Source organism: Gallus gallus, chromosome 14 (genome assembly GCF_016699485.2).
Source record: "Gallus gallus isolate bGalGal1 chromosome 14, bGalGal1.mat.broiler.GRCg7b, whole genome shotgun sequence".
Lineage (NCBI taxonomy): Eukaryota > Metazoa > Chordata > Aves > Galliformes > Phasianidae > Gallus > Gallus gallus.
In genome coordinates this window covers 6,970,578-6,986,094 of record NC_052545.1, presented here as the reverse complement: position 1 = coordinate 6,986,094, position 15,517 = coordinate 6,970,578, and the positions used below count along the sequence as shown (strand labels likewise).

The window sequence follows — 15,517 nt, the reverse complement described above, 5'->3', positions numbered from 1 at the left end:
GGTATGTTCAGGCATTCTGTCCTCTCCAGCATCACGGGCCGTGTGTTGGTGCCCTCCAGTCAATCTGTGAACCCCAGATCAGACCTGGGGATTCCCAGCTGGCTGTGGAAGCCCAGCCTGATGCAGCATCCCGAGACATGACCATTCCTCCATCTCTTTCTTCTCATTTTTTCCCCGGGTACGCTCCTAGAGATGGAAAAACGTCCGCATTCACTGCATTAACTCATCTGAAACCAAAAGCACGCTGCGGTCCCAGCGGAAGATGCAATCGCTGTGAAGCATGGCTAAAGCCCGCTGCCGCTCACAGTCACCATGAATCACGGTGTTTTCATAGGGCAATACTGCTGCAGTTCTTCCTCTGTTATATTTTAAGACCTTCTCACCCAAGTTTACATAATCAGTCCTGAAAGGTACAACGAGTTCCTTGAGATAATTGCGGCGAGCAATCATCCCTCCATCTCCTTCTCGTTATAAAAGTTCATTGGTCACAAAATATTTTACATATTACCCCCAGAGCATGGGAAAGGACCATAAAGCAGTGCCCCGGGGCCCTCCACAGCACTCCCCCTCCATAGCACCGATGTATTATGGGCTGTGCCTCAGCAGCACCGCACAGTCACGACCAAGTTAATTTTTCTGCTAAAATTTTATGGCAGAAAAAGCAAATCGGTGCAGCTGATTCCCCATAACGTCACTGAGCACATCGCCACCTGCGACAAACCCTTGTCTGAGCGCTGGCAGTTTTAAGGCACGGAGATGTGCGCAGCCGTGGGTTGAGGTTCACTCCCTGGTCAGTCTGCAGTTGAAATAAGGTTTGCCCCCCTTTCACGTTCTGAATCAAACAGCATGGTTGGAGCTCCCCAAATCAGGGGGTGTGCATGGAAAGGGTGTGCATGGAAACTGCACCCCAGCAGCCCTAGCAGTGACCCCATCACCTTATCACCCCATCGCCCCATCTCCTCTCTGCCCCATCACAGCACCTCCCCGCCCCCATTGCCCCCTCTGCCCCTCAGTGCCGCACAGCGCCGTGCATTGGGACGGCCCGGCAGCCCTGCGGGCAGCGATCCGGCTGTAAACCTCCCCGGGCTCCATTTTACTGCCTGATCTTTGTAACGCAAACAGAGATTAGTTAAAAGGTTTTATATGCGGTGATTGCCCGTGTAGCAGCTCGGCCAGTTGGATGCTCAGTATCTTTTGACTGTAACTTTACGGGCTGAAACTAAATTACTCACTGTATTATTTTGTTTAGTAATGGCATTGTTTCTGAAAGGGCACCTGATAAAACAAGTGATTAAAGTGCTGAATTAGCCTCTCTGCACCACTTATAGGAACAGGGGATGCCATTTCCGCAGGCAGCGCAGGACACGCGGGTGAGGGCAGTGCGGACAGCGCTGCCTCCCTGGTCCCATAGGCACATCGGGCGTCTGGCTGGAAGTGACCAACGCAGAAGTGAGCAGTGCTGGCACAGCACCCTGCAGCTCCTGTCCACTGGCACCAAGCAGCCCCTGTGCCGCACACCGGCAGCGCTGTGCCAAGCTGCGGGGTGTGGGCAGCCTGGGGCCGCTCAAACGAATGCACGGTAACAAACCACAGCACCTGCAGCACTCTCTGGCTGCTTTCCATCCCCTTGCCAGAGGTCACGGTGGGAGATGAGTGTCCCTGAGATGTGGCACTGTGAACCCACCCGATGGCCCCAGAGGTGGCACTACGGGCACTGTGGGCTCAGCAGAAGCAGGGGAGCCCCGTGGAGTTGCACCCATCCCCTGTGCAGGGCAGCACTCGGCCAGGAGCAGCACAGTGTGACATGGGTGATGGAGGCAGTTACAGATGTGTGCCGTGTCCATGGCTGAGATGGGTCCCACCAGCGGGGCTGCAGCTTTTGGGGATTCCTTCCATGCAGAACTGTCCCAGGTGCTCCAACTCAGGCTCTGGCACAAGCAGCTATGCACCTCTTCATCCCTACCTCATCCTAGGTGCCACCCTAGGAGCCTTTTCAACCTCCTTTGTACCATCATCGTTACAACATTTTCACCTTCCCAGACGCAGCCAAGGCCAGCCAATACTTCCAGCACGGACTGTCCCCATATCCCATTTCCCAGCTGTGTTTAGCAGCCACCAGCAGTGCATCACGCCTCGCTGCACAGAGTGGGAGCACAATGCCGTGGTGTGGGGGCACCGGCGCCTGCCTCCCAGCTGTGTTTTTAGCAGCAGGTTTCTGCTTATGAAATAAACTTTCTCTGGAAGCAAGTGGGAGACATGACAGAAGACCGAGCAAAACTCAAGGTCACCTCCATCACTGGCTGTGCTCAAACCACGGAACAAACACAGCCTGCTCTGTGCTCGGCATCAGGGCTGCCAGCGCTGCAAGCAGACGTTGTTCTGCGGGGAGATCAGCAGCAATAGAAGGGCGATTCTTTTGACAGGACGGAGGTTATAGGCCGAGTGAGTGCTGCTGTTCACCACCAAACCTGTTCGTTCTGGCTTCACCTGAAAACTCTACTTAAATACGATCCTGCATTCCACGTCTGACCTCACGGCAGGAGGTGTGCTTGTGCAATTGAGAAATAAAAATCCCTTTTGTTCCCAAACAACCGAACGAGGGGACACTCGAGAAGGTCTGACCGAGTTCCGATCGAACACGGAGCTACGGTTACTTTTCCTAGCAAGGAGCAACTGTGCTTGTTTTACAACGCTGAGCGGTGATTTACGGCTCCAAGCGCCTCACTCCCCGTCCCTGCCCGGGATGCGCCGGGCGTTATCCCCACACCGCGGCAGTGCGGCTTTGCTGTCGCGTCACCGAAGCAGAGGTCGCTCATCCCGGCAGGAGACGGCAACCGCCGGGCCCCGCCGCTGCCTTCTGTTTAAGCATCAACACTCCCCGTAGTCCGCACGTGAAGGCGGCGGTGTACAAAACACCCGCTGGAAAGCGTGCCCAGCAGCGTCCTGCTGCTAAACACAGCTGCCGAGGGGCGTCCAGAAAAAAAAAAAAAAAAAAAAGAAGAAGTGAGGGGAAAAAAAAGGCGATAACCGATCTTTGACAAAAAATATCGAGCCGTTCGGAACCGCCCGCGCGGTGCAGTTCGGCTGCGGTACGGCGCGATGCCAAAACCCCCGGCAGCCCCGGGCGGGCACGGCGCGACTCTAACAGCGCAGCCCACCCGGCCCCGGTGTGGGCCGCCTTCCCACGGGGCTCCGCCGCTCTCCCGTCGGGAAACACGCGGCGGGAGGTGCCCGCAGCGGGGGAGGCGCGGGGCGCGGGGCCGGGACGCGGGGAGCAGCCTCGGGAGGAGCGCGGGCGGCGGCGCTGGGCGGCTCCGGATGCTGTGCGGGGCGGGGGGCGGGAGGAGGGGCGGGGCGCCGCGGGGCCCGGCGGCATCGAGGCGCAGCGCGGCGGAGCAGGTACGGGCAGGGGGCGGCGGGGATGGGCAGCGCGGGGCCGGCTGCGCTCGGCGTATCATCCCGTCCGCTCCATTCTCAGGCTCCGGGCTCCGTCCCGCGGCTTCTGGCGGCGTCCGGCGGGCGCGGGGCGCGGGGAGCGGGGCAGGCGGCGGCGCAGAGGAGCCCCGGTGGGAGCCGGGGGCGGGGAGGGGGGGGGGGACTGTTCCTGCGGGGCTGCCCCGCCGTGCGCGGAGCCGGACAGAGCCGTGCGGAGCCGGGCAAGGAGCGCTGTGCGAGGCCGCCCGTCCCCACCGTCGGCTGCTAAAGCGTTCGTAGATCGCTTCTCAGCCTTTTGGCTCAGATCAAGTGCAGTATCTGTTCTCATCAGTTTAATATCTGATACGTCCTCGATGAGAGGACTTAGATTTATTACATTTTTTTTCCCAGGGAGGTGGTGCAGTCACCGACCCTGGAGGTGTTCAAGGAACGTTTGGACGTTGTGTTGAGGGACGTGGTTTAACGAGAACTGCTGGTGATGGGTGGATGGTTGGACTGGGTGATCCTGTGGGTCTTTTCCAACCTTGGTGATTCTATGATTCTATGTGAGAAATTACTTGAGGGTGGCCGGAGGGGGTAGGAAAGGCTAAGAGTGCTCAGCTCATGTTCAGAGCCGAGCAGTGCGGAGCTCCGGGCGTCTGTGAGCTGCCCGAACTGTAACGTTTGCACAGTGCTGTTCTGCCTCTCACAGCTGAGGCCGTGCGTTACCATCCCGGCAGGTGCAGCATTGCTCACAGAAGGAGAAAAAATATTTCAGCGTAGTTCTCTGTTGACATTTTTTGTGGGATGAGAAACACTCACTCAGTCACAGAGTCCCTCGGGGTGAGCTCCCGGGCTGACACGCAGCCACCGGCCCCGACACGCTCTGGCAGCAGCGCAGCTCCCGGTGCCAGCGGCGCTCTGCATGCGCTGTGCTGCTGAGTGCAGCCGTTCTGATTTACCCTCTGTTTACACACGGCTTTCATACCTTAATCTCCCCGATAAGAGGTATGGAAGTAGACCGCAGTTCTCTCAGCGTTCCTCTGCTGCCTTTGGGGACGCTCCTGCTCCAGGTCTGGGGGCAGCTGCCGGGGGTTCTGCCCCTCAGCACCATTGGATCCACATTGCTCGGTGCCCGAGCAGTGGAGGTGACTCTCAGCAATGTGACTGTGCTGCCATGTGAGGAGTGAGGCTTCTCACTGCTTCTGGAGACAGTGATGCTGTGGGAAGTGGAGGGACAAGGAGAGGTGGGATGGATGGGGCACTGAGCCCACCGCAGGCAGCCAGGTGATGCTTTGCACCTCTGCCTGGAGCCGCTCCTCAGCACTGTGCACACTTGGCAAAGGCTGGGAGGCACATAGCAGGCGTGAGCTGGTGGTTGCTGCCTTATTGCAGGGCCAGAAAGCAGGACAGAGCAGGGCAGAACCAACCCCACTGGGCGTGCTGCACCCTGGGCTCAGGGGCTTCATGGGCAGCGACATGGTGCCACTCCACTTTCCTGCTAACTGCCACCCTGTGAACTTAAAGTGGGGTAAAAACCTTCTCCATGAACTGCAAAAGCACCATTGGAGAGCATCACTGCCCTCCCCAGGAGGACACGGCCAGCTCCTTGCTGCCGGCTGCTGCTCCTCCAGCCCTGGAGATCACGGTGTGTGAGCAGAGAGCGGTGACTGCAGTATGCCTCAGCAGAGAAAGTGTGCAGTAATTGCAGTATCAGGGCTGGGCGCTGCTGGGGTGATTTTACAGTCCCAGTATCACCCTGCAGTTTCCAGCAGTGCGCTGAGTTTTGCTGATGTCTTTATTTCCTGTAAATGGTGACTGCCCTGGGAAGAGCCGGGAGCGAGCTAAACACAGCCAGCACTGTCATTTCGTAACGTGGGAGCCTGATCTCACCGCTGAGGTGGAGGAGTTTCATTGGGATGGTGCTGGGAATGTGGCCACAGGGAGGTGAGGGCAGTGGCAGCGCCCCCTGACATGGGATGGCAGAGGGAGTTTTTCACTCAGAGGGCAGTCAGGCCCTGGCACTTCTATGCACAGAGCCGTGCCCCATCCCTGCAGGTGCCCAAGGCCATGGATGGGCACTGGGCAGCCTGAGCTGCTGCCTGCTTTACGGGTTGGCAACCCTGCCTGTGGGTTGGAGACGGATGATCTCTGAGGACCTTTCCAACCCAAGCTATTTTGTGATTCTATGAATGTAACTTTAAAAAGTGACAATGCCATTCTTCAGTGCCGTGTTCTTATGGCTGCTGAGCAGATGAAGCAAGCTGGGAGGCTCCTGATCCTTAAACCCTCCTTAAACCCCATGTGAAGCTGCTTTGCCTTTACTACCACAGCGCTTCCCATTGCTGTCAGTAGCCAGTAACGGCACCCTCAGATTGGGCAGCTGAACAGAAATTAACTCAAGATGAACAAAGGGGCAGGCAGGCTCAAGCCTAGCAGCAGTGGCTTCATTCAGATACAAAAGTGCAGCATTTGCTCTGTGCCTCGTGCTGCAGGTTTGGGCCTCAATGGAAATAGTGCTGGATTAGCTCAGGATGCCGTGATGGGCACAACATTCATCTCTGGTTCTGTTCTCCCACAGCTGAAGGCTGAGGAATCCCCCAGGTAGCCGACTGTTTTGAAATCCTGCCCCGGGATATTGAGATTTAGTAACACGAATTCTCGCCTCAAAAATAGCAGCACAAAATGTTCTATTTACTCACAATATGAATGTAAAATATGCAGCATCCCTCACATGAGCGGTCGAAACATACCGATATTATCTTCAAGACAAAGGAATTTGGTGGAAAAAAAAAACCCCACATCTATTGTTCTGGCGGGCAGCACACACTGAGCAGCATTCTTGGTCTTGGGAAAGAGTCTGCTCTTTCTAAATCTTCTCCCCCCCCCCCCATCCCCTCCCTGCTGTTCTGGTACACCTGGGTACTTTCTCCTCATCCATTTAAGAGAAACTCCATTGAGCCCCATGGGAGCTGAACACCAAGCCCAGCTGCACTGCAGCACGTGACCAGCTCCCATGGGCTGCCCCACATCCCCCCGGCTGTGACCCACAGCCATGTGAGCACACAGCCATGCAAGCCGTGTATGTCCCTACAGCTGCTCTGACCTCATTTTCCCTCTTGCAGACAACAGGATGAATCTGAAGAGATATTTTGTCCGGGCCCTGCACCGCCTCCAGAAGGGCCCTGGCTACACCTACAAGGAGCTGCTGGTCTGGTACTGTGACAACACCAACACGCACGGCCCCAAGCGCATCATCAAGGAGGGGCCAAAGAAGAAAGTCATGTGGTTCTTCCTAACGCTGCTCTTCGCCTCCTTGGTCTTCTGGCAGTGGGGAATCCTCATCAACACCTACCTCTCCTACAACGTCACCTCATCACTCTCTATTGGCTTTAAGACCATGAAGTTCCCTGCAGTCACAGTCTGCAATGCCAACCCCTTCAAGTAAGCCGTCCTTCCCCCAGCTCACCCCACGTTAGCACGCTCAGTTGTGTTGCTGGCAGAAGGTCCGTGGGTCTGTTCCTGGCTCAGATGCGACATTAGGAGCATCAGTGAAAATGGTTCTTTGACTCACGGAGTGGCACTGAAAAGCAAACAAACGAGCACAGTATAAAAACGCTTGGCTCAGATCCAGGGAAGGGTTTGTGTACCCGCGGGTTTGTCTGTTCTCATTACCGTATCAGTTAATCTAATAATGGTTATTGCCTCCTTGTAAACTTTCCCTGGCTCAGAAAAAACTTGAAGTTCAACTAACTTGTCACAATCCAAATCAGTCTCGTGATCTCTCTCCACAATTCCTTTCTTTCTTTCCTCTCCATGAACGTCTCTCTTATCACACACACTCAGCCATTAAGAGCTAGTTAAACAGTGGTATCTGCAGAGAGCTACAGTAATATAACTCAGCTGTCAGTTCAAAGGAGCAGCAGATCTTTGGTAGAGTCGCTTCAAATTCATACCCATGCAATAGAGTCGTGCAAGGCCAGATGCTCCCAACTGACACAGAAGGATCTGTTGGTTTTCCTCTCTCCTTGCAAGAAGTGTTTTGTGTAAACTACAGCAAATCATTGCAATAGAGCTGTGCAGTTCCGTGTGAGCGCAGGAGGTTTGGCAGAATGGGGTCCCTGTGCTCTGGTGCCGTTTCATCCCGCTGCTGTGCAACACATCTGCAGCACGGGGTCCTGGTGTGGGGGCTGCCATGCACTGCCCGCCCTCCCCACGTGTCCCCGCAGGTACTCGGAGGTGAGGCCCCTGCTGAAGGAGCTGGACAAGCTCATCGAGGCGGCGCTGGAGAGGATCCTGCAGCCCACACACGGGGACCCCATCTCACCCCTGCTGCTGAACAGCAGCAATGCCACCGAGGGGCTGGACCTGGATCTCTGGAACCAGATCCCGCTGGTGCTCATTGATGAGCAGGACAAGGACAACCCGGTCATCGTGGAGATCTTCGAGACCAACCAGAGCGTCGCGGGGAACCAAACTGCTGCTCCTCCTGCCCCTGCCAACGTGACGTCTGAAGAGAAGAAGTACAAGCTGGCGGTGAAGCTGGTAAGGGTGTGCTGCTGAAAGCATATAGCTGAAAGTATTTCTAAGCCCCTACGTGACGGTCACTGTAAGCACGGGTTGGTAACTGCTGGGGCCAATGGAGCACCCGTCCAGCAGAGAAATGTCCCAGGGAAGTGCCTGCTGAGCACACCCAGCTGAGACTGCTGCTTCCACAGCTCCCCCGGCCGTGCTGTTTGCTCTCATGAGGACAGTGGATGGGGTGGCACGGAGCGGGGTGTGCCCTGGGGGGGACGGGGAGACCTGACCGTGTGTGTCTCCAGTGCAGCCACCAGGGCTCCAACAACTGCACCTACAGGAACTTCACCAGCGCGGCGCAGGCGGTGACCGAGTGGTACATCCTGCAGTCCACCAGCATCCTGTCCAAAGTGCCGCTGCAGGAAAGGATTAGGATGGGCTACCAGGCTGAAGACATGATCCTGGCGTGTCTCTACGGGGCCGAACCCTGCAACTACAAGTAGGTGAATGCTGACCTTCCTGGCACACGGGGATAGTGAGGGATGCTAAAGGCACAATAGCCTTTTTATATATCAATTAACAGAAAGATCTCCACTGGTCCTTAAGTCTAATGGCAGTTCCCAGAGGGTTTCTGGATGTGATCCTGGCTGAACCAGCATTAGGAGATAGCACTGGCTTGAGTTTTAGTTTTGAATGGGCCGTTTGGCTTGTCACTTAGCAGCAGCCATGAGGGCTTCCTGAGGGATTCGGCAATAATCAGCTGCCAGGCAGAGTCAGCACAGCCCTTGGTTTCACTCTCTCTTTTTACACGAGGCTCCGAGAGATGCATTTTATCCATCTCTGTTTCTTGCGAGTGCCAAATTTACACACAGTTTTGATAAACGTGGGTGCACAGCAGCAGCCCAGGCTGCAGGGAGCCCTGCCAGCAACGCCACCTCTGCACAGAAGGCAACAGAGAACTATTGTCAAAGCGTGAGGTGTAACACCAGCCAAAGCCTGTCACCAGAGCTCAGAGCAAGCCAGTATTTTTTGGTCTCATCTGCATGACAGAGTATTCCTTTCCATTGCGACAAATCGTTATCCTCACCAGCTGTGCTTCGGCCCATGCCAGTACCTGGCTTTTGTTCTTTCCAACAGCAGATTGATTGAAATTAACTCAGCTGAAATTTCTATGCAAGCGTTGAACAAATGAAGCGAATCCCAGACCTAACTGCCCAAATGCAGCCTCGGCAGAGGCAGTACTCTGTAACCCTTTAGTTCTCCCCGAGTCACAGTTTGATGCCTACGATTCTTCCAGGAATTTCACCCAAATCTATCACCCAGACCACGGTAACTGCTACATCTTTAACTGGGGCATGGACAAAGAGGCTTTGAATTCTTCCAACCCGGGAGCCGAGTTTGGTAAGAGAAAGCTTTACTGAAGCAGGAGGAGTTGAAGGAACAGAAGTGCTGGGAACTTCTGTTACCTGTAACAGATCTGTGATGGCTGTGATGGCAGAAGTGTAATGTCTGGCTAGCCAAAGCACGAGGGAATGGTGGACAGTCAATGGGATACTTCCATTCTGTGCATTTGCCATCAAGCGTATTTGTGCACACGTAAGGGCGGTGTGACAGACAGATGTGGGTTCTCCCCTCAAGGAATGGAGATTTCTGTGCACACGGAGAGGAAAAGATGCTCAGTGTCATTGGTTTTTCTTTAACCAAAGACTCCAGTTTCCCATTCTGAATATTCTGCCTGCTGTCACAGGGCTGAAGTTAATTCTGGACATCAGCCAGCAGGACTACATCCCCTACCTGTCGTCTGCCGCCGGGGCACGGCTGATGCTGCACCAACAGAAGAGCTTCCCGTTCCTTAAGGATCAGGGCATCTACGCCATGGCTGGGACAGAAACCTCCATCGGCGTGTTAGTGGTATGTGTGGCATTCCTCTAGAGCAGATTGTCTGAGAATAATGTTATCTGATGGGACCGCAACCAAGTTTGTTTTAAGTCTTGGCTGAACTGGCTCAAACCAAAAGAGTCAAGGCACGCACTAGCTGCGGGCTGGAACGGTTTATGGAGACTTTTATGTAACTGTCCTGGCAAAGTGCTTTATCAAAGCCTTACGGGAGCCCTGGAAGGTGTAGCTCCTCCTGCGTGTGCTGGCATAGCTCAGAGCTTTGCTGTTTGGGTTCTCCTCCAGGATGAGCTGGAGCGGATGGGCTATCCCTACAGCGACTGCACCGCGAACGGGTCTGACGTCCCAGTAAAGAACCTCTACAGCGAATACAATACTTCCTACTCCATACAGGTAAAACGTGACTGTTAATCAAACACGGCTTTTCGGGAAAATCCTCACAGCAGTTAGAGTTTGTGCCAGGCGTGCCAGCTTCCCACAGGCTCAGCAACGACAGCAAAGGAAGGAAGCACAGTAATTCAGAACTCGAGTCCGAGCATGCAGTAGCCCCAGGTTTGGAAACAACCCGGTGGGAATGATGCTGCGTTGCAGGATGAAAACTTAATAACACAATTATTAAACCTTAAATCAAGAGGTTAGTAATGCTGCTTTGGCAGACAACCATCTCCACTGTCGCTGCAATGCAGCCCACGCAGCAGGGAATAGGGTTTGTCCCAGCCGGGATGAACGCAGCAGGGATTGCTCCCTGCTCCTCTTAAGTCTCTTGAGAAGAGAAGTATGAAGTCCTTCCTCACACTGAGAAGGCCACTTGTTTTGTGCGGGATGTGGAGACAGAGCTTTGTCTTCACTTTAAAATTGGGATGAGAAAGTTGAGTGTTGGTAAACCTTGACTCCCTAATAAAAACACAGTGCAAACACAGAGCGCTGGTTAATTTGTAACAGGCTGTAACAGAAGGGAGAAGCACTTCGAAGGGTGAGACCCCGCAATAAGGAAAACATCAAAACCATTTTGGGGCTATTTAGAGATGGCTGAAGGATACGTCTCAGATGGGTTGAAGGGCTTTGGTTAGCCAGGTTTATATACACATCTATCTATCTCTCTATATATATTTCTGCCTTTAAGTAATTCCAACAGTTGGACCACTTTACCTTTCCTTCTAAGACGCCTGTATAACGTTTAAGCAAATACTTGAAATGATTGCATTATTACTTAGAAGTTGCTGAATGCTCACCGTGCTCCTGTGCCCACACCATTCATCTCCCCTCAGAGACCCTCAGCAAAACCTTTAGCACAGCAATCTCTATACGCGTTTCTTACCACACAGACACCCTCCGCCCGCCCTGCCTCGCCAGAGCTCTTAAATTCGATTATCTTCTCATAGACTTTGTTATTGCTTTGTGCACTGCTTCATGAGAAACCCCACTCGGATCTCTGCAGCTGAACGTCACACCTCGCTGAGCTGACGGCACTGCAGCCCCGGATGCGTCCTGGCAGAGCTGCAGCTGTGCTCCCTTCAAGGAGAGAAGCGGATGCCCAGATGAGATCGTTCAGATTTCTAAAACCTGCTCTTTATGTCAAAATATTTCCAAAGCCTTGGCTTTAAAGGGAAAACCAGCCCTTTGTCAGCATGCAACAGGAAGCCTGGAGACAACAGATGTGTCTACGGATAAAATAGGGCATTTTAATTCCATTTTGGAAGCTCTGCATTGCTGCCACAAAACCCTACAATAACAAGTTTCTTCTGTGCTCAGGAGCAGGCATTCAGCTCCTTCTGTGCCTGCAAGGTGAATTACCTCCATTTAGCTTACCACTACAACATGTTCTAAAATCCAGAGCAGTAGCAGTAAAAATGCACCATAAGGAAAAGTGTAATTACAGAGCAACTATAAACATGCTGGCTAATTCACCCACCTCATCTTCCCGGTGCAGCCCCCACTGGATGACCGACTGCAGTTGCAGCGCTGCCTGTGAGGGGCTGCAGCACAGCAGCAGCACAGCCCCACAGCAGCAGCACAGCCCCACAGCAGCAGCACAGCCCCACAGCAGCAGCACAGCCCCACAGCAGCAGCACAGCCCCACAGCAGCAGCACAGCCCCACAGCAGCAGCACAGCCCCACAGCAGCAGCACAGCCCCACAGCAGCAGCACAGCCCCACAGCAGCAGCACAGCCCCACAGCAGCAGCACAGCCCCACAGCAGCAGCACAGCCCCACAGCAGTGCTGGCCTCTGACCACACGCAGCCCCAGAGCATTCTGCTCTGTGCAGGAGAACCACAGCAAGGAGCATGCCTGAAGCAGTGCAATTCTCAGAGCAACACAGGAAAGTAAGGGCAGCTCCCTCTTCCCTTTTTCCAGGCTTGCCTGCGCTCCTGTTTCCAGAACCACATGACGGAAATCTGTGGCTGTGGTCACTACATGTTTCCTTTACCAGAAGGGGTAACTTACTGCAATAACGAAGATAACCCTGGCTGGGGTAAGGACACAAACGAAACCAACCATACAGCTCCCAGGGCACGGGCGTGAGGAGGGAGGGATCAGGCCGTGCCTCGCTGCTGCTGCAAGTCCTGCAGCTGAACTGCTTTTGCTGGCACTGCAGCCCTTGCTCTGCTCAGGCCCTCGGCTCGGGGCTGCCTGCAGAAGGGCACTCGGTTGGCTGCTGCTCTGCACAAGTTTCTCTTAGAGGGAAGAAAGCAAACTTGTGCAGCATGCTTGTATCCAAGTACTGGGTTGTATTAATTTCCTGTAAGCACTAAGTGAGGTTCTTATCTAAACCGATGCTGTGACTTTTTGTTTTCACCAAACAGCCTATTGCTATTCGTCACTGAGATCAAGTATAAGACACAGACAAATTTGCATTGACTCTTGTAAGGAAACATGCAAGTAAGTGCTTAAACCGCTTCTGGCAGCTGTAACGGTGGAGGGAATCCTGCATTTCGTCTCCCATCAACTCTCACCTCTTCACAATTGCAGAAACCCACGTGGGGCTGCTGTCTGAATGGCACTGAAGTCCCAGTGACTCCCAGTGGGAAGCCCGGTACTCACGTTCTCCTTTCCTCTTTCCAGTGACACGCAGTACAAGATGACCATCTCCATGGCGGATTGGCCCTCTGAGGCTTCCGAGGTAACTCCGACTCCTTGTTTTGAAGCAGCCATTAATAACCACCTGTTGGTAACAGCGTGAATCACTGTGTATTTTTAGAGCTAATGCTCAGGTAGCCAGAGCCTCGGCGCTCAATTACACACGTTCAGCCAGCAAACAGAGCCTGGCACCAGGGGTGAAACGCTACGGTGGCACCGCCTTGCACAACCCTTCCTCGTGCTGTTAATGCAACAGAGCTGCGTTAGAACAGGGCTCTTGAGGACAGGTTTCCTCCTTCGCTGGGCTCCTGCCCCGGCAGCTGCTTAGCCAGAGCGCTGCTCCTCGGCTCTGAACGAGTTCTGTTTTCCTAGGACTGGATTTTCCATATTTTGTCTTATGAAAGGGATATGTCAACAAATGTGACTCTGGACAGGTAAGTGAAAGGAACAACCACTTTATCTTCTCTGCTGCGCCTGTTAACATTAGATTTACATGAGCCTTGGCCCCCAGCCAGAGCACACGCGCTAACGCAGACGGGAGAACAAGCTGCGGCACGCGCTTGCCTGGAAGATACATAAAGCGATCCTCAGCTGCACTTCATGCACATGCTCTGCTCCCCGTCAGAACAAGCTGGGCCAGACACAGACCCAAATGCACAGTTAAAGCAGAAGGAACGTTAACCACGCGCACCCAATTGGTTGCATGCGGCAGCCTGAAGCGCTGAGCTGCTGGGGTTCAGCTCCTGGATGGCTGCATTCGGCCCTTCATACCCATGTATGCTCTGCCAATAGCAGCAGGATGGGGCTGCACCGCAGCCAGGGGAGCCGATGAGTTATTCATTGACAACCAAAGCCCTGAATTATGGGGAGGAAAGGAATGGCCAGATGTGGGAGCGCAGACAGCTCCCATGGCGCTCACTGCTTAGCCTGCCTGACAAGCCAGTTCTTGCGGAGGCCTCGCATTAACACACGTTGCAACACAGCCCTCTGGGGTGGTACAAAGCCCTAACCCAGTCCTGCCCTCAGTGCCAGGCCTTGAAAACAAAACAGAGCGAAACAAAGAGATGCTCAGCTTGTGCACGGTGAGCAAACACCCACCAGCACCACCCAGGCTCACATATGCTGTGTGTGTGCTGTGACCTGCTGAGTGCAGGGCAGACACTGAGCAGTGATTACGTGGGACTCAGGCCATCAGCTCCCTCCATGCCCCCAGAGCACAAGCAGCTGGGACTAAGCAGGGGCTCTGCACTGATTAAGACAGGTGGGGAAAACCCAAGCAGACAGCCCCACAGAAGGCTCTGGGTGCACATGTGCCTGTTCAGGAGCAGAACTGTGTCTGTCCCCCAGTGTGTGCCTCACAGCTGGGGGCACTTCTTAACCTTTCCCCATACCACGCAGAAGTTTGCATTGCAAGCAGTTATGGCACGGCTGTGAGCAGACCCATCCCCACACGCAGACGAGATGCATGCATGGGACACCTGCAGTGCAGGTTTGCTCGGAGCTCCCGCTTTGTGTGTTGCAGGAATGGCATCATCAAGCTGAACATTTACTTCCAGGAGTACAACTACCGGACGATCTCGGAGTCAGCTGCCACCACGGTGAGTGTGCGCATGGTGCTGCTGCGGTGCCGACACGGTGCCACGAGCTCAGCCTCGGTGACACCACCTCCCTGCTCCTACCTGCAGATCGTGTGGCTGCTGTCAAGCCTGGGAGGTCAGTTTGGGTTCTGGATGGGGGGCTCCGTGCTGTGCCTCATCGAGTTCGGGGAAATCATCATCGACTCGCTGTGGATCACCGTCATCAACATTATCAGCTGGTGCAAGGGCCTGAAGCAGAAGCGCGTGCGGGCACGGTACCCAGACACACCGCCCACGGTGTCGGAGCTGGTGGAGGCTCACACCAACCTGGGCTTCCAGCACGAGGAGGCCGGCACTGAGACGCAGGGAGAGGCGCTGCCCCCTGAGCCTGGAACCCCCCCGCCCAACTATGACTCACTGCGCGTGCAGCCATCGCACAACCCGGGCACAGACAGCGACATCGAGTGCGAGGAGCAGCGTCCTGCAGCCAACCACCGCGGGGATGCCTCGGTTTGGGCTGAGTGACCACCAGAGCTCCATCCAAATCAGGCAGCCAACAGCCCTCACCTCCTCCCCTCCCCTAAAACACTCACTGAAGATGCTCTGTCTAATAAATCCTGCAGTAAATCTCAGTCAGCATCGTGCTATGGCTTTAGCACATGGAGCTGGTATGAATTGGTGCTGGTACACAGTACTGGGTTGCTACTTCTCTGCAACACAGCATGGTTGTGCACAGCTCCGGCTCCTGGGAGCACCTGGGGGCAGCGGAGCTGGAAGACGCTGGGGCCGAGGAGGCAGTGCTGGTGGGCAGTGCAGGCAGGCATTGTTGCAGCCCGCTGACCAGGTACCAGCATGCCCAGTGCTTCAAGGGGTCTGCACTGAGGGCTGAACCAGGATCACAGGATCTAAGCTGCTTTTGGCTTGAGGTCATGGCATTTCCACGTCTAAGTGGCACTACTGTAAACAGAGTGGAAAGAACATCCCTCTGCTGCTTAGAGGCCTCGCACGCTCTGTTTGTAGTCTGGGTTTGCTGC

The 15,517-nt window shown here is 54.6% G+C and overlaps 1 protein-coding gene and 1 pseudogene across 9 annotated transcripts; both read left to right on the top strand.

Moving 5' to 3' along the window:
- The first annotated feature begins 3,361 nt into the window (after positions 1 to 3,361).
- On the top strand, positions 3,362 to 15,115 carry SCNN1B (sodium channel epithelial 1 beta subunit). Of its 9 annotated transcripts, none has more exons than XM_040647610.2 (14): positions 3,715 to 6,018; positions 6,540 to 6,630; positions 6,746 to 6,858; positions 7,644 to 7,959; positions 8,238 to 8,431; positions 9,230 to 9,333; positions 9,680 to 9,843; positions 10,114 to 10,221; positions 12,184 to 12,301; positions 12,633 to 12,708; positions 12,892 to 12,949; positions 13,279 to 13,340; positions 14,429 to 14,504; positions 14,592 to 15,115. In XM_040647610.2, the coding sequence occupies exons 1-14, from the start codon at positions 5,819 to 5,821 to the stop codon at positions 15,006 to 15,008; spliced, it is 2,097 nt and encodes a 698-aa protein (XP_040503544.2). In that variant the 5' UTR covers positions 3,715 to 5,818; the 3' UTR covers positions 15,009 to 15,115. The 9 variants fall into 9 exon arrangements, with proteins under 9 accessions (XP_015149983.2, XP_015149982.2, XP_046756836.1 ...); XM_025155153.3 differs by having other exon boundaries at positions 12,163 to 12,301; XM_015294497.3 differs by lacking the exon at positions 3,715 to 6,018 and adding an exon at positions 3,362 to 3,399 and having other exon boundaries at positions 6,540 to 6,858.
- On the top strand, positions 3,715 to 3,870 carry LOC112533477 (annotated as a pseudogene).
- Positions 15,116 to 15,517: the final 402 nt, after the last annotated feature.

What these genes read in the sequence shown, in the direction of transcription:
- SCNN1B (XM_046900880.1), top strand. Translation starts at nt 3,422, where the DNA reads ATGGGCAGCGCGGGGCCGGCTGCGCTCGGCGTATCATCCCGTCCGCTC. An exon ending in GGCGGCGCAGAGGAGCCCCG is followed by an intron (nt 3,567 to 6,539) that starts GTGGGAGCCGGG and finishes TCCCTCTTGCAG; the next exon opens with ACAACAGGATGAATCTGAAG. An exon ending in CCTCCATCGGCGTGTTAGTG is followed by an intron (nt 9,844 to 10,113) that starts GTATGTGTGGCA and finishes GTTCTCCTCCAG; the next exon opens with GATGAGCTGGAGCGGATGGG.